The sequence below is a fragment of the Mesoplodon mirus genome, assembly GCF_964341445.2.
Source record: "Mesoplodon mirus genome assembly, chromosome: 5".
NCBI lineage: Eukaryota > Metazoa > Chordata > Mammalia > Artiodactyla > Ziphiidae > Mesoplodon > Mesoplodon mirus.
Window position 1 is genome coordinate 120996277 of NC_138980.1, and position 22257 is coordinate 121018533.

At 38.7% G+C, this 22257-nt stretch overlaps 1 protein-coding gene across 5 annotated transcripts in view; it reads right to left on the reverse strand.

The window, feature by feature from the left end:
* Window positions 1–22257, reverse strand: part of CMYA5 (cardiomyopathy associated 5) — a 327862-nt gene that overhangs the window by 271091 nt on the left and 34514 nt on the right. For 4 of the 5 annotated variants that reach the window (XR_014294109.1, XR_014294110.1, XR_014294111.1 and 1 more), the window contains exon 2: window positions 1404–12276. Coding sequence is in view for 2 of the 5 variants with exons in the window: in XM_082621623.1 (XP_082477749.1) it covers window positions 1404–12276 (10873 nt within the window). In the remaining 3 variants the exon portion in view is untranslated. The remainder of the gene's footprint in view (window positions 1–1403; window positions 12277–22257) is intronic. The other variant, XM_082621622.1, reaches the window with a different exon arrangement.

The following is a 22257-nucleotide window of genomic DNA, read 5'->3' on the forward strand; positions in this document are numbered from 1 at the left end:
CCCAAACTTGACCAGGTAAAGTTTCAACAAAATTTCACCCTGGAGATACAAAACCAATATCATGTCATTCCAGAAAAAAAAAAAAAAAGCCAAGATTCTAATATGTTTTCCTACTGAATCAAAATGAGCCTGACAATCATTTATCAGTGACCTAACTGAATAATCATATTGAAAATTGCTACCATTAGGAAGGCACTAAGCAGAGCAACATGGATACACAGTCAAGAGCATGAGCTCTAGCATCAGACAGACCTGGGTACCAGTCCTAGTTCTGTCTTCTATGACCTTGGACTTAAACTATCTGAGCCCATGTCATTATCTGCAAATCGATGACAATGACAGGGTTGTCGTAAGGATTAAAAGATATCTTGTATATAAAGACCTTAACACATTGCCTGGCCCACAGTAAGTGCTCAATTCTTGCTATTACTTGCAATTTTAGATCATTCTGGCTACTGTATGGAGAATAGATCGATGAGGTAAGAGTGGAGATTCCAGTTAGAAGGCTACTGAAAGGTAGATGAGAATCTTAAAGACTAAATGTTTGATTTCCAATAGTATCTCTGAGGGAGTAGAATACTTATAATCACATACATAAGGATATATGTTGTGACTAACTTTCTAACATTGGGAGTCTATAGACATAGCCAGAAGGTATGCAAAAGTTTTCCATTTCTAACATCAATTTAATAAATAAAGAAAAATGTGGAGAAAACCAAAATTTAAAATGTCTTACTGTCTTGAGTATTTTATAAAACTTGCAATAAAATTGCTTAATATAATGTAAATGTGTATTTTTAAAGGATGATATTGTAGATAACAGAAAATAAATTGTGCTTTATGCTCAAGTGCATTTTTTTTTTTTTTTTTTTTTTTTTTTGCAGTACACGGGCCTCTCACTGTTGTGGCCTCTCCCGTTGCGGAGCACAGGCTCTGGACGCGCAGGCTCAGTGGCCATGGCTCACAGGCCTAGCCACTCCACAACATGTGGGATCTTCCCGGACCGGGGCACAAACCCATGTCCCCTGCATCGGCAGGCGGACTCTCAACCACTGCGTCACCAGGGAAGCCCAAGTGCATATTTTTTAATTTAAAATTATTTGCCTTTTTTGGATAATGTTAAGGGCTACTGTCATAAGATCCCTCAAAGGCAATGCCCCATGTTATTTATCCTGGTATCTCCAGAATCTAGAAAAATACCTGGCACATACTATGTACCCAATAAATGTTTGTCAAAGTGATCTTAACTAAATAACTAGGGAAATATTCTTAGTTTTTTTCAGACTATTATGCCTAAAGATGAATGTATCAAATATTGGTCATTTTTTAAAACTGAGAAAATGAGAAAGCCAATTAGACATCTATGTATGATTACACACTTGTATGCTTTGAACTCTATTTACCTTTACAGCACTTATAGCTGTATCAAGCGTTGAAACCTCATGGTCTTTGTGGGTACCAAACATCTTGTCAACAGCAGAAATTGGGCTTTTACATGTGAGGCAATATGTGTCAATCTGGGACTTTTTCAACTCCTTTTGTTCCTTCTCAGTTACCAACTCTGAGGATGACTGGTCTTGTTCTGTCATCTCTCTGTCCCACTCTTCCTGTTCAGCAGACTTACTTTGTTCCATCTCACTCACAAATTCATTTTCACTGACATGTTCAAAGGATTCCTTTCCTTGAGATAACACATCTTCAGGGGTGGATTCTGAATACAGTTCTTCTGATAAAGTGTCTTGAGTAACCACTTCGTAATTCAGGGATTCAGCAAATTCATACTCATCCTGAACAGGGCTACTGCGGAGCCGGTCTTCACTCAGCTCAGGGGGAACCATTATTTGAGGTTCTTCTTGCAGTGTTTCTTGAACACAAGTTGCACCAGATGCAAATTCTTCCTCTGGGAAGGACACTTGTACTGGGACATTCAGACTGACCTCTGGATTTGCATTTGCTGCTTCATTAGTCTGGCTGCTCATTTCATCTACTCTCTCCAGGACATGATGAGTGTCTTCAAATGGAACCGCATAGCTTACCCTCTGGGTAACCACTCTGACTTCCTCGGTGATGGAAGCTTTCCTCTGCATAGCTACACTGTCAAGAGCCTCCACATGGCCTACTGGTTCTCCTTCCCTGTAAGCTGCTTTCTGTTTCTCTTCCAGACTCTCCTCCACGCAAATAGTTTCAAACCTCCCCCAAATTTCCCCTTCTTCAATTATTGATTGGTATGAATCATCCTTACCAACTGGCTTTTCTTCTAGACCTTGGTCTTGGTCCTTATCAGTTACAGATGTGTCATGGAGAATGTCATCTTTGAGTATGTACTTCTCAAAATATATTCCTGTTCCATCCTCAGTGTCAGAATTTCTGCTTGGAAATGATGCTTCAGAATTCACACTGTCACCTTCAGAAGCTGTCTCCTCTTCTTTCTTTTTCTCTCCAACGGCTTCTTCATACAGATCTTTATATAAAAATGCCAGTGCAGGTGGCTCCTCCAGAAGTTCAGGGTTAATGGCTTTAGCAGTGGTAGGAAATATCTGGGTTCGTGACAAAACTCCTTCCTCTTCATCAAATAAAGGCATCCCAGGTGACTTTGAGTCCACATCTCTATTTATGCTCTTTGGAGCATCTCTGTCAGCTGACTTTTGGATAACCGAAGACTGTTGGGTCTCTGGGTCAGATAATTTGCTGTAGTCCTTTTCTAGTCCATAAAAACTTTCATCTAATTTCACCAATTCATATTCATATTCTAGGGCACTTTCCTCTGAACGTTCTGGAAGAGAGACAGTTTCTCCTGGAACTTCCTTTGACAGCTCTCCTTCAACATTTAATTTCCATGGAGTTCTTTGTTTTTCGGGGTCTGGGGAGATGTTATAATCAATCAATGTATATTTTTCAAAATAATCCTCTTCACTGGGAATTGAAGGCTGATTAAAGGCTAAATCACCAGTTTCTGAATCTGTGGATATCTCCTCTTTGGTTGTATGAGTTTCCTTTTTTTGGTCTTCTTTCGATGGTGCAACTTTTTTATCAGAATCTTCTAACTCACTCTGTAATGTTTTATAGAAAGCAACTGCCTCACTCTCATCATGGAAGGGTATAGGCTTAAATAAGGCCTTCTCTTCCAAATATTCTAACTTATCTTGGATTTGTTCACTTTCTTCCTCATCAACTGAAGAAATAAATGCAGGAGCGTGAATGTTCAATATCTCACAACCTTCAGAAATGATACTGAAGGCACTCTTTTGCTCCTCTGAAAGTCCAGCTGGCTTACTAGTCACTGTAAATTCTTCATCTCTTACATATGTGTCTTCAGGCTCCTTGGAAATCATCTCATCAATACTGATTGCTGATGCATTCGTTATAAATTGAGCATAGTTGCTGCTCACTGAAGAGCATGGTTCATTTACATGGGCATCTTCCACAGCTTCCAAGTGGTGCTTTGAAACAAGAACAGATTGTTCAGACATTTCAGATGCTTGATCTTGAGATGTTTGAATAGTATGGACCATATGCCTCTCTGGAGTCAATTCTGACCATGGATCTAAAATCCTTTCAGATTCTTTAGATGGAGATCCTTGTTTACTTTCTTTTGTGGTATCTACTGAGCCACCTTTTGGCAGCTCTGACGCTGTGACCTGTCCCTTTTCTTCATTGTGACTTATCACATCCATGCTTGACTTGTCCAATACCAGATTTCCTTCCTTCGGTAAAGAGTGATCACTTATTTCATCACGATAAGGAAGATCTACTGGAAGGAAAGTCTTGGTTTTCTCCACCAAAACTTTACATTCTTCTAATGGATGTGGTTGGGTTCCTACTGCCTTTGTTTGCCTGATTTCTGGGTGAGCCTCTGAGATCACGGTTTCTGATTTTTCAGTAATTTCTGTAGTTTTAACTAATGAAAATGGTTGAGTTTCACCCAAAGAATGACTGAAAGAGATATCTGACTCTTCAGGCATATGCCTGGCTATATTCATGGAATAAGGCTGAATTTCCTGCTGCTCTTTTCCTTCTAAAAATGCATGTGACTGCTCCTCTTTTTCTTCTCCTTTACCCTCCTCAATAATTTCGTATCTTTCTTTGTGGTCATCATTTTGATAGACTTGCTGCAGTGCAGTAGCAGCTTTTGGTTCTTCCAATTTAATAGGGCTAGATCCATGTGTAATTTGTGCCTTTTCTATTTCATTATTACCTCTAAGCTCTAATGGGGCCACCGTTTCTTGTTTTTCTGCCAGCACCTTCTTTTCTTCCAAGGAATATGATCTCATTCCCAAGTTACCTTTCTCCTCAGTTGGGCTAACAGATCTGAGTTTTATTTCCTCTTCAGAAATTTTCAAGGAAGTAGGTTTTGGCGTCTCTTTCTCTAGTCTGTCTTCACCGAGATCAATTAAACTGTCTTTAGATTCTTCTACTGGCAAAATTATTGACTGCAGCTTCTCTGATTCCTCTGTGATATTTTTACTTGCAAAGCTAGATGAAGCTGATTTTGGCTGTTGTGGCACCTTATCTATTGCATCAAATAAAAAGAGTGATTTTTCTTTTTGATCACTTCCTGGCTCTTCTTTAAGGATAGAAATACTCCATTTAGGTGGAGGGGAGATTTCTGGCTTCTGGGGTCTTTTACCATCAGTGATATGAAGATGAACAGCATTTTTGGCTTCTTCCATAATGGATTCCTCACCCATGGGAGAATAAGATTGAATTCTAAGATGTCCCTCACCATCAGCAGAAGTAACTTCTGAGTTTAGGTCCATTTCCTCTGAATAGTCTAGGACTTCTTTCTTCCCATAATCTTCACTAGATGCCTCAAAGTTGGATTTTGTCTGTGGCAAAACTTCTACATTTGATAACAATGTGGGTTTTTCTTTAAAGTCTTGACCTTCACCAGATTTAACTAAAGAACCTGTGGATTCTGCAGCAGTTTCAGGTTTGGCCTCTAGCAATAGATGATCCGCTGGCTGCTCAGTTGCATGAACGTCAGCTGGTGCAGGACCTCTAGGCTCTATCACAGTCACTGCTTTTTCTACAGATGGGCTTGGCTGAGCTTCTAAATCTTCTTTTTCAGCAACTTTGTTATCTGGAGTGCTTGATTGTAAAAATAAACTGGACATGCACGATGTGAAAGATGAAATTCCTTTCTTTCCCTTTTCCTCAGAGAGGCCTGGCTCCACTGCCTTCTGCTGCTTGGGCAGCTTTTGTATGACCTCAGGTGACTCTGGGGGTTGAGGTTCTTCATTTTCTTGGGTTGAGGAGAGGGGTTTTATTTGTGTGGGTGTTTTCACTTCAGATGCTGGTTTCCCTCTCTCAGCATCATCTACAACCTTTGACTGAACCACTTTTGATTCTCCTCCAGGTAAGGGAGATATATGCCTGTGTGCTTCTTCTTCATTGCCCAGTGCAAGTTCTGCCTCATCTGCCAGGAAATGGGCTGCTTTGGGAAGAGAGCAAAGAGTTTCTGATTTGACCTCTTCTGTTGATGGGCCAGACACTGGTTTCTGGAGGATTCTTTCAGATGGTGTTTTGATTTCTTCCCAGCTGTCTTCTTTGCAAGGCCTGGAAAATTCTGTGTTTGCTTTCTCCGATACCAAACTTTCACTCCCCACTAAAGAAAGGGTCTGCTTCCCTTCTGCTTCATTTCTCTCCACATTTCCAGCTGGAACTAAAGATTTTGGTTTGGGGGCCAGCTTTACTTCTTCAAAAGAATAAGTTTTAGTTGCTAAGGTCTCTACGTTACCACTAGAGGTATCGAGAGTAGACACTGGTTCTTGTAACGATACGTGAGATTCTTCTGCAGAATGTGGCAGAATTTGCCTTCTGATTTCAGTGGCATGGTCTTTCTCTGACAGAGCAGGCTTGAGCTGCCCTGTCATCAGATCACTGGTACCAGAGGAACCCAGCTGCACAGATCCAGGGACTCTTTCTTCATGATGGCTTGCCAAGTCTCTCTCTGGCTTTTTCAGCATCCAATTTTCATCCTTTGGAGAAATAAGGGCCTCTTTCATGTGTGTTTCTTTAACATCTGTAGGCTCAGTTGTCATAAATGATTTTGATTCTTCCAAAGGCAAATTTTCTTTCATAGACAAAAATTGTTTAATACCCATATCTTGTTTATCTGCAAAAGATCTGTTTACGTCAGGTAATTTAACACCTTGGTCTGAATGAAGTTCTTTTTCAGGCTTCTCTTCTTCCACAGGGAGGTCAGAAGAAGCAATCTTTGATGGTTCTGTAATACTCTGGGGTATGTGAAATGAATTTGGTTGGTCAGTTTCTTCATTTAGTTTAGTTACAGTACTATCTGTCACTTGTGCCTCCAAATTTCCTGTTGGCAGTAACAGGCTTATTTCTTGTTTTCCTTCTTTTTTAAAGTCAACTGAATGGTTCAACTCTCCTGATAATCCTTTTAATGAAAAAGTGTGTGGCTGAAGTTCTTCTGGGTTGTCTCCTTCAACTAGAGAGGTAAATGCTTCCCTTGATCCTAAACTAACTACCTTAGGAGAGAAAGATTTAATTTCTTGAATCTGAGGTTCCTCCCTAAGGCAAGATGAAACCTCTGAAATTTCAGGCACTGTAGTTGACACATGAAGTCCCCTGTTTTCTTCTTTTCCTTCTCCCCTGCTCCTAAGTTCAGCTAGGCCCTTTTCTAAGACAGAATCCCCTGTTTCAGTTATGGGAGATTTTATTTGTTTTGTATCTATGGATTCACTTTGCCTACCTAAACCACCAGTGAATTCAGAGCCAGAATTTGGTAATTCTGATACTTGATGTGGCTTGTCTTCCTTCTCAGGTTCCAAAGAGAGTTGTGCCAGAGCAAGATCTTGTTTTTCTGAAAGGAAATCTCCCTGAACTATAGAAGGTGTCTCCATTGCCTGTTTGCTCTTATCACCACAGAGGGTTGGTAATGTTGAAGCTAAACCTTCTGATGCTAAATATTCTAACTCAGGAAAAGAACTTGCTGCTTGCTCATTTTTGCCTTTTGTAACAATAGATTTGAGTGCAGGTGACACGTTCTGTGAGGAAGGAAGTTCAGTTTCTGTTTTCTTTATCTCACCACCTAGGTTGAGCGAAAGCACATGGTCAGGTCCTGACATCTCTGAGGCAGACACAGAATTTTTTTTCTGTGATACATCCAAATATTCAGAGTCGAGGACTGTAGAAAATGAAAGATCTTGTTTGTTTTCCACCCTTGCTTCCTTTGATACATCTGAATGCTGAGAAGACAATGTTTTGGTTACTGCCAACCCAGGTTTAATGTCTTCAGTTTCTACCTTTGACAAAACAGAATGCTCTGGTATAGAGGATATGCTTGCCGGTAAATCAAATTTAATTTCTTTCCCTACTTCTGACCAAGCTGGAGATTGGGATGCAGCAGTCTCAGTGGGAGAACTAGCTTTAATTGCTACCTTGTCTTCTTCTTTAAGAAGTGAATGCTTATCTACGGATGTTACCATCTGAAGCGGCAAACCAATTCCTAATTCACTCTTTCCTACTTTTGTTAAGACTGGATATTCTATAGGGGTGGTAAGAGATAAATCTGTTGGGATTTCTTCTTTTGCTAGTTTGGTTAAGCTTGAATCATGCTTTGTTACAGATGTCATGGTTATTGAAGAACTGGGATCAATTTCTTTCTTTATGTCTTCTGACAAAGCTGAAAATTCTGCTATGGGTGGTGCACGCTCAACTTCCTTTTCCACTCCTGGTGATGCTGAATGCAGCCCTGTAGGTGTACCAGTTAGTTTAGAATCACGTTGCACTTCTGCAACACAAATCTCAGGTCCAGATAAAGACGTTTCCTTTAGAGGTAAATATGGCTTTATTACTTCAGGCTCATTCTCTGACAACCTTCTCTGTTCTAGTTCAGATGTCATAGTTGGAGCTAAATTGGGTTTGACATCCTTCTTTGGCTCATCTACCAAGTCAGGCAGAACTGAATCTTTCATCCCAGACTCTGGAACATTTGGAGGCTGAGGTTCCATTTCTTGATCCCATAATACATGTGCTATAGCTTCTTGAGAATCAGGCACAATTTCTTCCTTACTTTTAACTTGTAACAAAGCCATCTGTTCATCTGCAGATTTTGGAGTGAGTGATGTTTTGGGTTCTTGTTCTTTCTTAATTGCATGGACTGAATCAGGTGAAACTGAACACTGAGATACAGGCAAAACAGGTTTGGTTTCTTCCTTTACCATGGACAACTGTGTAGGTGTTGCAGCTAGTGATGACCTACTCTTAATTTCTCCCTTCTCTGAATCACTGGTTAAACATGGCGGAATCAAGTCTTCAGACTCATGTTCTAAATATGCTCGAGTTCTCTGCTTCTGTGCCATAATGAGATATTCAGATACAGTTGATGATGTTGTTTGAGCATCTGGCTTAATCTCTCCTTCATTTGTTGAAGGGAGCCAACTCAAGTCTTCAGGTGCAGACACCAAAGGAGAAGTTTCAGTTCTTTGCTTCTGTGATGAACTTAGATGCTCAGGTACAGGTGTAGCAGTTGGTGCAATTTCTTCATCATCTTCTTCTGAGAAGCAGGAATATCCTGACGCAGCCATTGCAGTTAACAGTGAATCAGGCTCAGTTTCCTCCTCATTTGTTTCTGGGATCCTATATGGTGGGATGGAAGTTTGTGATGCTGAATCTGGAGAAAGAAGTTCAGCTTCCTCGGTGTCTTCATCTGACAAAATCGTGTGTTCAGATGGTGATGTTAAACATATTGGAGAATCACACTCAAATTCTCTGTTCTCTGTCTCCTGAGTTCCATAGGGTGGAAATGAGAATTCTGACACAAATGCAGAGTCTGGAGAAAAAGGTCCAATGTCTTCTTGCTCTTCTTCTGAGAAATTCATGGGTGAGGAGGCACCTTTTAGATTTAAAGGGGATCTGTGGACAATTTCTTCCTCCTGTGACTCCAGTGTTGCATATGGTGGTACTGAAAATTCAGACGCAGAGGTGGAAGAGGGTGTGTACCACTCCATCTCTACTGTCTCTTCTTCTGAGAGGACCACATGTTCAGATGGGGTGGCTGAAAGTGGTGGGGCCTGGCATTCAGGAGTCCCCTCAGTTGTGTATGGTGGCAGAGAGCATTCAGATACAGAGGCCACCTCTGGGGGGTAGAATCTGGTGTCCTCCTTCTCTTCTTCTAACAGAGTCTTCTGCTCAGAAATACCTTGTGATTTCAACAGGGAGACATCACCAATTATTTTCTCTGGGGATTCCTGTGTTACATTTGGTGGGACTGCATATTGGGAGGTCAGTGTTGAATCTGGTGTGAAATGCTCATTTCCTAGGTTCTCTTCTTCTGATAGGACCATGTGTTCAGATGTAGCAGTTGAAAGCAGTGGTGACTGGCATTCAGAAGTCCCCTCAGTTGTGTATGGCGAGAGAGAATGTTCAGATACAGAGGCCACCTCTGGGGAATACAGCCTAGTGTCTTCCTTCTCTTCATCTGACAAAATCGTGTGTTCAGATGGTGATGTTAAACATATTGGAGAATCACACTCAAATTCTCTTTTCTCTGTCTCCTGAGTTCCATAGGGTGGAAATGAGAATTCTGAAACAAATGCAGAGTCTGGAGAAAAAGGTCCAATGTCTTCTTGCTCTTCTGAGAAATTCATGGGTGAGGAGGCACCTTTTACATTTAAAGGGGATCTGTGGACAATTTCTTCCTCCTGTGACTCCAATGTTGCATATGGTGGTACTGAAAATTCAGACGCAGAGGTGGAAGAGGGTGTGTACCACTCCATCTCTACTGTCTCTTCTTCTGAGAGGACCACATGTTCAGATGGGGTGGCTGAAAGTGGTGGGGCCTGGCATTCAGGAGTCCCCTCAGTTGTGTATGGTGGCAGAGAGCATTCAGATACAGAGGCCACCTCTGGGGGGTAGAATCTGGTGTCCTCCTTCTCTTCTTCTAACAGAGTCTTCTGCTCAGAAATACCTTGTGATTTCAACAGGGAGACATCACCAATTATTTTCTCTGGGGATTCCTGTGTTACATTTGGTGGGACTGCATATTGGGAGGTCAGTGTTGAATCTGGTGTGAAATGCTCATTTCCTAGGTTCTCTTCTTCTGATAGGACCATGTGTTCAGATGTAGCAGTTGAAAGCAGTGGTGACTGGCATTCAGAAGTCCCCTCAGTTGTGTATGGTGAGAGAGAATGTTCAGATACAGAGGCCACCTCTGGGGAATACAGCCTAGTGTCTTCCTTCTCTTCTTCTGATGGAATCAGGGGCTCAGACACACCTTTTGGTGTTAATGGGGACTTATGGTCAGTTGTTTTCTTTGGTGACTCTTTTGTTGCCTGTGAGGGAACTGAATATTCAGAAGCAGATGTGGAATGTGGTGGGTAACGCCCATTTTCTAAAGCCTCTTCTCTGGACAGGACGATGTGCTCTGCTGTAGCTGTTGAAAACAGTGGGGACTGGCATTCAGGAGTCTTCTCAGTTGTGGATGGTGAGACAGATGCAGAGGCTGAAGCTGGGGAATAAGGCTCAAATTCATCATTCTCCTCTTCTGACAAAACTGCATGTTCAGATACAGGTTTTACATTAGGTGAAGAAACTAGCTCAACTTCTTGCTCCTCTTGTTCATAGTTCAAATCCTGTGGGACTGAATACTCCGATATGAAAGCAGAATCAGTAGAAACAGACTCATTTTCCTCTCTTTCTTCCTCAGACAAGGTGACATGTTCAGGTGTTGATGTCATCAGTAATGGCAGAATGGTCTCCTCTTCTTTCTGCTCCACTTCAGGGGCCAAGCATGGTGGGAAGGGCTCCTCAGAAACTGATGGACTTTCTGGGTAATCAAGTTCTATGATCTCTTCTTCCACTAAATTAGAATCTTCAGGTTCAGGGGTAGCATATATTGGTAGAGGCGTTTCTATTTCTTCTTTCTCTGGCTCCTCTAACACTAGAGGTTCAGAAAGAGAAATGGATGGCTCGGGCATGTTTTCATCCTTCTCTCCTTTGACAGTGAGATGAGGAGGGTTCAGTCGTTCAGAGACTGGTTTTGCCCTTTCTGGTGAAGTCAGATCCAGTTCTTCTCTCTCTGGGCCAAAATCTTCCTGGATAGAGGCTGTCAGAACTGGTGAAAGTGTTTCCAGAGAACCCTTCTCTGCCTCCAGTGAAATGGAACGGTCAGCAGAAGATACATCTTCCCTCTTTACCTCATCCACTAACGGCAGTGAGACTGAAGAGTCATGCTCTGCATTTACCGTTTCTTGTGAATCAGCCTCAGATTCTTCCTTTGCTGTTTCCAGGAACGCAGGTGCAGATGTGTTGGGTGTAAGAGAGGAAGGTTCTATCTCACGGGGTTTTGCTTCATCAGCTGGCAGCTGTGGCACTGACTGTGGAGTGCTGAGCTGTGTTTCTTGTTCTGCTGTGTCATTACTTGTATAAGAGGAAGGTGTGTGCTTGGTAGTAGATGCAGCCCTTAAGGGAGAATCAACGTAAATTTTCTTTTGATCTTCATGACTGAATGAGGTCAGGGACTTTGATCCTTTGGAAACTGCACCTCTCCAGGGTGCAGCAAGCTCTTTTACTTCATCATTGTCTATGCCTTGGGGTACTGATTTGCCTGTTTTAGAAACTACATTAGAACCATGATTGCCCAAATCTGGCTCTAGACTAATGGACGCATCTTTCCCCTTCCTATAATGTATTTCTTTAATTACATAACCCTTTGGCAATGTTCCATAAAATTGTAAAGGAATTAATTCTTCTTTAACAGAATTAAACATCTTAATTTTATATTGTACTGTTCCTATGTAGACTGGCCTTAACACTAACGGTTTGTGTTCTTTGTATATCGCTCCAGTAACAGGAGGTGTAGTTGAGGTGGTCTTCTTTTTTCTCATCTTATCGTAAATGCCAGTAGATGACTTCTCTTTCTGGGTCTTTAGTTCCTGACTTTCTGAAATTAAAGGATGACTTGTTTTGTTTGCTGGAACATCTTGGGATTCAAAAGAATTTCTTTTTTTGTTGCCTTTCCGACGCAGTGATGGTGAGCCATGCTTTGACTTAGGCTTTCTTTTCCGAACTTTTTTAACTTCATCCACAATAAAGGAAATATTCCCTGGAGGAGACTTCAGAGTCGACCCTTCCAGACTACACACACCAGAGGTCTGACTTTCTTCCAAGGCCCAAGGAGTGGAAGACCTACTTGAATTGGTCTCCCAGGTTATTCCACTATCTTCCCGTTGAACTGTTACCATGGAAAAGGAGGGGTCAGATATGATACACTTCTGCTTGGTCTTGCCCTCTTCATTCTGGTCTGATAACCTAGAGTAAATAATGATATTATTAATAATTCTATATATATTAATAATAAAAATAACAGTAATTACATATTCTAATAATAAGTCAATGTCCTATTCTTACTAGGTAAAGGATTAATGTAAAATTAAAACATACAGATAAATAGTGCCATCCATATCAAAAATAGGGATGTATACAAAATAAAGTATAAAAATTGAAGTCAGGATACCAAACACAATAACACATCCCAGGCTGGAATAAATCAATATCCTGTGAAGTCAAAAAAAAAAGCTAAAGTGAAATTCCCCACCTTCCCCTATCAGGATTGCCCCCAGACCTCCTGTGGCTCACCCAGTCCCTCAGGCTCACTATCTAGTCACCAGGACCTTCATAATGGCCCTTGCATCTGTGCCTTCCCTGTTACTGCTATCACTACCTTGACCTAGCTTTTTATTACATCACCCCTTGATTATTTCATTAGCTTCCTAACTGGTCAGCTAGTATCATGTCTACCTCCTGCCCTCCCCCGACCCTCAATCCATCCTGCCTATCTTTCCAGACCAAGTTTACTAAAAATTTTCATCATGACACGTCCTGCTCAAAAACGTCAGTAAATTCCTTATACTATAGAAAAGTAAATTCAAAATACTTAATTCTCTGATCCCTAGCTGACCTTCTTTCCAAGTACCCACTTCCACCCTACCCCTACATGGTACATTTCTGTTTTAACTCGATAATTCTGTGTTCAGTAAATATATCATGGAAACTCTGAGTCAGGGCCATGAAGGGGAAGTAGTGAATATAGAGAGATCACAAAAAAAAAAAAAAAAAACCAGCAGCCTACTGTGCTGTACTTAACTCATCTGTAAACCCGGGATCATAATAGAACCTACTTCATGGGATTGCTGTGAGGGTTAAATTAGCTAATACACATGAAATGCTTAGAAAATGTGCCTGGCATGTAATTAACACTCAATAAACATGATCTGTAATCAGGTCCTCCATATAATCCTTGAACTAGAGATCAAAGGAGTCTGGGCATGGTCATTTTCAATGGCTAAAGAGGTTTGGAAAGATGGTCTCCTTGGACTGCTCTCATATGCCCTCAAGAGATGGCTGGCTTTGGCTGTCCCTTTCAATTGCCATTGGGCCTTTGTCTCAGACTCTGCAGCACTCTTCCCTGGAATTTTCTTACACTTTCTCCTCCCCTGTGCTCATGCCATTCTTCCACTTACAATTCATATCCCCCACCTTAATCTACCTTTCCTGCATATTTAAATTCTATCTACTCTTCAAGGCTTAGTTTTAAAACCTCCAGTGTTACCATCCCTGACCAATTCAGCAGGCATATTTGTCTTTAAGTTCAAAACTGAGATAAATACAGAACTATTGACTGACTTATACACTTTTCTACAAAAATAAAAACAAAACCAAAAAAAAATCTATGCTAAAAAACCACTAAGCATAAGCATTCAAATAAGGCACTTTTAAAAAACATACAGAGTTAAAATTTAGATCCCTAACCAATCTTTTTTTTTTATTATCAGTCACTGCTTATATTAGCGGTCCTTAATTCTGGATACATTTTAGAATCATCTGTAGAGAGATTTTAAAAAATACTGATGCCACCCTATACCCCTTCCCACAGAGACGCTAGTTTAATCGTACTAGGGTAGGAAGTTTTTTTGTTTTTTTGTTTGTTTGTTTTTTTGCGGTACGCGGGCCTCTCACTGTTGTGGCCTCTCCCGTTGCAGAGCACAGGCTCCGGACGCGCAGGCTCAGCGGCCATGGCTCACGGGCCCAGCCGCTCCGCGGCATGTGGGATCTTCCCGGACCGGGGCACGAACCCGTGTCCCCTGCATCGGCAGGCGGACTCTCAACCACTGTGCCACCAGGGAAGCCCGGGTAGGAAGTTTTAAAAGCTTCCAGGTGACTCCATTATGCATCCAGAGTTGCAAATCACTTACCTAAACAATCCTAGCTATGAAACTTAACTAGTACATGCCTTTCTAGCTTACCCTGAATGCTTTTTAGTTTGTTAGGTTAGGCTGAAAGCCAAGACCATAAATCTTTGCAGGTACATTCAACTCCCCTTTCTGAAACTTCAGAGTTTCCCCAGCAGTCAGCCGCAAAGGGCTTATGGACTGCTGAGACCCTGATCTCCTTAGATCTCACCCATGACCAAGTCGAGCCTGGGGCAGCCAGAACCCCTGGACCACTGGTCTTCAGTAGCAAGCATCCTCATCCATTTACCCCAGGGTGCTGAAAACAATTTCATTTTCTACACATGCAGTGAATGAAAATGGCTGGAAAGCAGTGAGAAGAACTGGTTTCTCCATTTCCCTGGTAACTCTGCTCTCAATTATTTGCTTTGGTATTAAACTACTGAACTTAATTAGTAATTGATACCTTATCTTGGTTCTGAACTGAATCTTATTTTTAATGTTTTTTCAGGCTCCTTTACGTATCTAATTAAACTTATTCCTTGAAATTTTCAATTCCTTCTACCCCTTCTCCCTTCTGTTTAACTTAACAAAGGTAGAATGAAATTAAAAATTAAGGTTATACCATGCAACTGAAAAGTCAGCATTTCAAATGCCCATCATTGTAGTAGTAGTACAAAAGCAATTATAATTCAGGTTAAAGTTAATTATTGATTGTAAATTCAATGTACTCAACCAGAGAAGTTTTCATTACTCATTAGAATGAGTTCATGAGTGCTTAGCAGAATACCCAAATGTTGATCATAGAGGCCTACTGAGGTGGGTTCACTCAATCATTTACTTATTCATTCACTCATTTATTTCTTCATTTAATAAAAGTTTATTGAGTTTAAATACTAGGAATACAAATATAAAGACACAGAATCTTCTCTCAAGAAATTCAAAATCTAACAGGGAGACAGAACTAAACATTTTAATACAGTGTGGTAAGTTCATTACAGAAGATAGGCAAGATACAGTGAGAACATAAAGAAGGGAAGACCTCAAGAGGAAAGATATTTGCACTGGATTCTGAAGAGGAAATAGGAGTTTGCCAAATGGATGAAGAGTGGTGGTGGTGTAAGGATGGGAAGCTCATTCCAGGAAAATGTCACAGGATATGAAAAAAAAACGTACACATGAATAAATCAGTCTGGTTCACTGAGAAACCCAAAGTATTTGGGGATGTCTTGATTATTGGACAGAAGCAAAGGAATAGAAGAATAACACCGCCAACAGGAATCAGAGAATAACTATATTAGCATGTGTAAAGTCATAGCCCAAGTATTCAAATTATACTCAGTGTAAAGAAACCATTTTCCTTAATAGAAGACCAATGATCCCCCTAGAATTCAGAAGTGTTTCTTACTCAGGAACACAAATGTTCTCACCTATGCAAAGATGTATACATCAACTTTCCATAAGTAGTGGATATTGGCTATGAACATGATCTTATTCATTCTCCTCTGATTCTCACAAAGCAACCTTCTGATTATTACTTGGCTTCCCAAGCAGAGTTATCTGAGAGTGAGAAGAAACACTTCATGATGACCTGGGGAGCTCACTTCCTTCCTCCTTTCAGAATTGGTCAAGGAGAAGGTTCAGTAGATTTTAGTTAGATCCAGGAAAGAACAGACTGATACCGAGTTGAGTGCCAAAGACTTCTTCCTTTTCAGGGTAAACTTTATCTGATTTCCTTCTATTCCTATTTATTAACAGATTTTTAATAATGAATGAATGCTAAATTTTATTATACAATTTTTATGCAAAAATGAAGATGACCATATTCTTTATTCTGTTAATGTGGTGAATTACGATTGATTTCCAGATGTCAAACCAACCCTGAACTCCTGAAATGACTTCAACATGGTTGTGATGTATTATATTTTTTATATTAAAAAGCTGGATTTTGTTTAGGAATTTTGTTCCTGTGTTCATGAATAATTGGCCTATAATATCCTTTCTTACAACGTGCTTGTCAGGCTTTTGTATCAAGATTGTGCTGCCTCTTGTAATAATCAGGGCAGGGTAAACATTTGCTATATTAAGACCATGCATGTGTCCCCAGACTTAGTTCTTTCCCAAGGTCTGGTTTTGTAAATGCTGAGGATAAACCAAAAAAGAAAAACAAAACAAAACAAAACATTGTGCTGCCTCAAAGAACAAATTGGGAAGTGTTCTCTCCTTCACTATTCTCTGGAAGAGTTTGTAGAAGATTGTACTATTTCTCCCGTGAGTGCTTGGTAGACTTTACTGGTGAAGTCATCTGAACCTGTAGTCTTCTCTATGGTAAGGTTTTAATTAGCAGTTTAATTTATTTAATAGTTATGTGACTACCTGAAATTTCTTTTTGTGTCACTTTTGATATGTTGTATTTTTCTAAGAATTGACATATTTAGCCTAAATTTTAAAAAATCATTGTATTAAATTTGTTCATAGTATTCTTTCAGGATCTTTTAAATTTTTGTAAGATCTAAAATTGTATCCATTTTTTCAATTCTGATATTGGTCATTTGTGTCTCCTTTTTATGTTCTTCATCTTTATAAAAATTGGCAGACATTATTACTTGGTAATCTTTTCAATAAAGTTTGGCTTTATTGATGTTTCCTATTTCATAAATGTCTGCTTTCTATTATTTCCTTTTTTAACTTTGAGTTTAATTAGCAAGTATTTTTCTACCTTCTTGAGATAGATTCTTATATCATTAATTTCTCCCTTTCTCCCTTTCTAATATTTCTAATATTTCTCCTTTACTATAACTTAAGACTAGGCATTTCTCTTTAACCAAAGATTATGATGCATCACATAAAAGTTGGTATATAGTATTTTCATCATTATTATTATTAATCTCAAAATATTTTTGAATTTCCATTGTGATATCTTATCTGACCCAGAAATTATTTACTTCTTTATTTATTTACTTCTTTTTCTTCCAAGTTTATTCAGATATAACTGACATAGAACACTGTATAAGTTTAAGGTGTACAGCTTAACAATCTGACTTATATACATCATGAAATGATTACAATAAATTTAATGAACATCCATCATCTCATATAGAGATGAAATAAAAGGAATAGAAAACATTTTTCCTTGTGATGAGAATGCTTAGGATTTACTCACCTAACAACTTTCATAAAGCTAATTATATTTATCATGTTGTACATTACATCCCTAGTACTTATTTATTTTATAACTGGGAGTTTGTACCTTTTGACCACCTCCATCCAATTCCCTCGCTCCTTGCCTCTGGTAACAACAAATCTGATCTCTTTTTCTAAAAGTCTGTTTGTTTGCTTGTTTGTTTTTTAAGTATAACTGACCTATAACACTATGTTAGTTCCTGGTACATAACATGGTGATTCAATATTTCTATACATTTCAAAATGATCACTATAGTAACTCTGGTTACCATCTGTCACCATACAAAGATATTATATCATCACTGACTCTATCTCCACACTGAACATTTCATACCTCTGACTCATTTATTATGCAACTAGAAGCCTGTGCCTTTTAATCTCCCTCACTTATTTCTCTTCTCTCTCCATTCCCCTCTCTTCTGGCAATGACCTCTTTGTTCTCTTTATCTATAACTCTGTTTTTGTCTTGTTTGTTCATGTGTTTTGTTTTTTAGATTCCACATATAAGTGAAATTATACAGTATTTTTCTTTCTCTGACTTATTTCACTTTAGCATAATAACCTCTAGGTCTACCCATGTTGTCACAAATGGCAAGATTTCATTCTTTTTTATGGCTGAGTAAAATTCCATTGTGTATAAATGTGTGTGTGTAGGTTGCTTCCATATCTTGGCTATTGTAAATAATGCTGTTATGAACATAGGGGTGCAGATATCTTTTTGTATTAGTGTTTCATTTTCTTCAGATAAATATTGCTGGATTTATGGAGTGGAATTGCTGGATCATATGATAATTCTATTTTTAATTTTTTGAGGAACCTCCATAATGTTTTCCATAGTGGCGGCACCAGTTTACATTCCTACCAACAGTACACAAGGGTTCCCTTTCCTCCACATCCTCACCAACACTTATTATTGTTGTCTTTTTGATACTAGCCATTCTGACAGGTGTGAGGTGATACCTCATTGTGGTTTTGATTTGCGTTTCCTGATGATGAGTGATTTTGAGCATTTTTCATGAGCCCGTTGGCTACTTGAATGTCTTCTTTGGAAAAAGTGCCTATTCAGATCCTCTGCCCATTTTTTTAAGTAAGTTGTATGGCTTTTGTTGTTGTTGTTGTTTTTGATGTTCAGTTGTGTTATTTCTTTATATATTTTGGATATTAACCTCTTATCAGGTATTTCATAGCAAATATCTTCTCCCATTCAGTAGGCAGTCTTCTCATTTTGTTGATAGTTCTCTTGCTGTGCTTTTTAGTTTGATGTAGTCCCATTTGTTTATTTTTGCTTCCTCTGCCTGAGGAGACATATCAAAAAATATTGCTAAGATCAATGCCAAAAAGCATACTGCCTATGTTTTCTTTTAGAAGATTTATGGTTTCAGGTCTTATATCTAATTCTTTAATCTATTTTGAGTTTATTTTTGTATATGGTGTAAGAAAGTAGTCCAATATGATTTTTTTGCATGTAGCTGTCATTTTCCCAACACCATTTATTGAAGTGGCTGTCTTTTCCTCACTGTATATTCTTGCCCCTTGCATCATAGATTAATTGACCATATAAGTGTGGGTTTATTTCTGGGCTCTCTATTTTGTTTCATTGATCTGTGTGTCTGTTTTTGTGCCAGTGCCATACTGTTTTGATTACTGTAGCTTTGTCATATAGTTTGAAATCAGGGCACATGATACCTCCAGCTTTGTTCTTCATTCTCAAGATTGCTTTGGCTATTCAGGGTCTTTCATGGTTCCACACAAATTTTAGAAATATTTTTTCTAGTTCTGTGAAAAATGCCATTGGTATTTTGATAGGGATTACATTGAATCTGTAGGTTGCCTTGAGTAGTATGGTCATTTTAACAACATTAATTCTTCAAATTCATAGGCATGGTGTGTCTTTCCATCTGTTTATGTTGTCCTCAATTTCTTTCATCAGCATATTATAATTTTCTGAGTACAGGTCTTCCATCTCCTTAGTTAGATTTATTCCTGGGTATTTTATTATTTTTGATGCAATTGTAAATGGGATTGCTTTCTCAATTTCTCTTTCTGATAGTTCATTGTTCATGTATAGAAAAGCAATAGATTTCTGTATATTAATTTTGTGTCCTGCGCTTTTACTGTATTCACTGATGAGTTCTACTAGTTTTTGGTGGCGCCTTGAGGATATTCTGTGTATAATATCACATCATCTGCAAACAGTGACAGTTTTACTTCTTTCTTTCCAGTTTGAATTCCTTTTATTTCTTTTCCTAATCTGATTGCTGTGGTTAGGACTTCCAATACTATGTTGAATAAAAGTGGTGAGAGTGGGCATCCTTGTCTTCTTCCTGACCTTACAGGAAATGCTTTCAGCTTTTCACTGTTGAGTATGATGTTAGCTGAGGGCTTGTCATATGTAGCCTTTATTATGTTGAGATATGTTCTTTCTATACCCACTTTACTGGGAGTTTTTTTTTTAATCATAAATATATGTTGAATTTTGTAAAAAGCCTTTTTTGCATCTATTGATATGATCATGTGATTTTTATTCTTCAATTTGTTAATGTGGTGTATCATACTGATTGATTTGTGGATATTGAACCATCCTTGCACCCCTGGGATAAATCCCACTTGATCATGGTATATGATCCTTTTAAAGTATGGTTGAATTTGTTTGCTAGTATTTTGTTGAGGATATATGATTATTTTAAGATGCTGATCTCTTAAGGTCAATCACATTTTAACAATCTTGCATTTTTACTCCCCTCCCCCCCACACACATTTAATGCTTTTTACATCATATTTTATATCTTTTTTTGCATCTTTTGTATCCCTTAACTACATATTGTAAATATTGATGATTTTACTACTTTTGTCTTATAGCCTTCCTACTAGGTTTATAAGTGGTTGATCTACTACCTTTCCTGTATATTTGCCTTTACCAATGAAATTTTTCCTTTTGTAATTTTCACATTTCTAGTTATAGCCTGTTTTGTACACTCAGAAAATTCACCTTAATGTTTCTTGCAAAGCTGGGTTTTTTGTTGCTGAATTCTTTTAGCTTTTGCTAGACTGTAAATCTCTTGATCTCTCCTTCAAATCTGAATGATAGTTTGCCAGGTGGAGTATTCTTAGTTGTACATCTTTTCCTTTCATCACTTTAAACATATCATGCTACTCCTTCTGGCCTGCAGAGTTTCTGCTGAAAAGTCATCTGATAGCTTTATGAAAGTTCCCTTGTACGTAACATGTTCATTTTCCCTTGCTGCTTTTAGTATTCTCTCTTTTTCTTTAATTTTTGCCATTTTAATTGTAACGTGTCTTGGTGTGGTCCTCTTTAGGTTGATTTTGTTTGGCACTCCCTGCTTCTTGGACCTCCTTGCTTCTGTTTCCCTTCCTTGGTTACAGAAGCTTTCAGCTATTATGTTCTCTGCTCCTTTCTTTCTCTCTCTCCTCTCCTTCTGGGGCCCCTAGAATGTGAATGTTAGTATGTTTGATATTGCCCTAGAAGTCTCTTAAACTGTCCGCATTTTTTAAAATTCTTTTTTCTGTTTAGCTTGACTGATTTCCACTACTCTGTCTTCCAGTTTGCTGATCTGCCACTCTATATCATCTAATCTATTGTTGATTCCTTCTAGTGTATTTTTTATTTCAATTATTATTATTATATTCTTCAGCTGTGTTTGGTTTTTCTTTATATTTTCTAACTCTTTGTTAGAAACTACTGACTGCTCACTGTGTTCATACATTCTTCTCCCACGTTCTTTCAACATCATTATGATCATTATCTTGAACTCTTTGTCAGATAGACTGCTTATCTCCACTTCACTTAGTTCTTCTTCTGGGGTTTTATCTTGTTCCTTCATTCAGAACATATTCTCTGTCACTTCATTTTGCCTAACTCTCTGTTTTTATTTCTATGTATATGGCATGTTGATTTCATTTTCCAATCTTAGAGAAGTAGGCTTAAGTAGGAAACATACTATATGCCCCAGCAGCACACTCCCCTTTGGTCACCAGAGCTATATGCTTCAGGGGTGCCTCTATATGGGCTGAATTGGTCTTTCTGCTGTGGCAGGCTGACTACTGTGAGTGCACTGCTAGGTAGATGTGGCTGGCCCTCAGCTCAATTGGTTGCCAAGCCCTGCCTAGTCAGAGATTATCTTAAAACATATTCCTTAATTTCAAAATACATGGGGATTTCCTAGTTATCTTTTTTGATAATGCTTTCTAGTTTAACTGCATTGTCACCAAAGAATTTATTTTATAGAAGTTATACTTTGAAATTTATTGAGATTTGCTTTATGGCTATATGGCCAAATTTTGTTTGTTTGTTTGTTTAAATATTTATGTGTTCTGGAAAAGAATATGTGTCCTGCGGTTTTTCAGTATTGTTCTATGTACGTCAGGTAGGTCAGACTTATTAGTTGTGTTATTCAAATCTTTTTATTATTTTCTTTTTAATATTACTATGTGCTTTACTATGTGTTATATAATTCTCAAACAACAATTCCATAAGTAGATATATTAATTTACCAGATGAGGAAACAGGCCTGGGGGATTAAGTATTTTTTGCAAATCAAGTCTTTTTATCTTTAATGATATTATGGGATCTTAGTTCCCTTGGCCCACAGCAGTGAAAGTACTGAGTCCTAACCACTGGACCCCCAGGGAACTCCCACAAAGATTTTTAAAATCAACTCTTCCAATTTAAATGGAGCAGTTAGTCCATTTAAGCTTAATATAATGACCAATACAATTACCATATATTTGGGGTTAAATCTTCCATCTTATTATGCACTTTCTATTTATACTACCTAATCTATGTTCCTTTTTCTCTCCTTTCCTGCCTTGTTTTAGATTGAACATTTATTATTATTTTCTTTACCCCCTTTATTAGCTT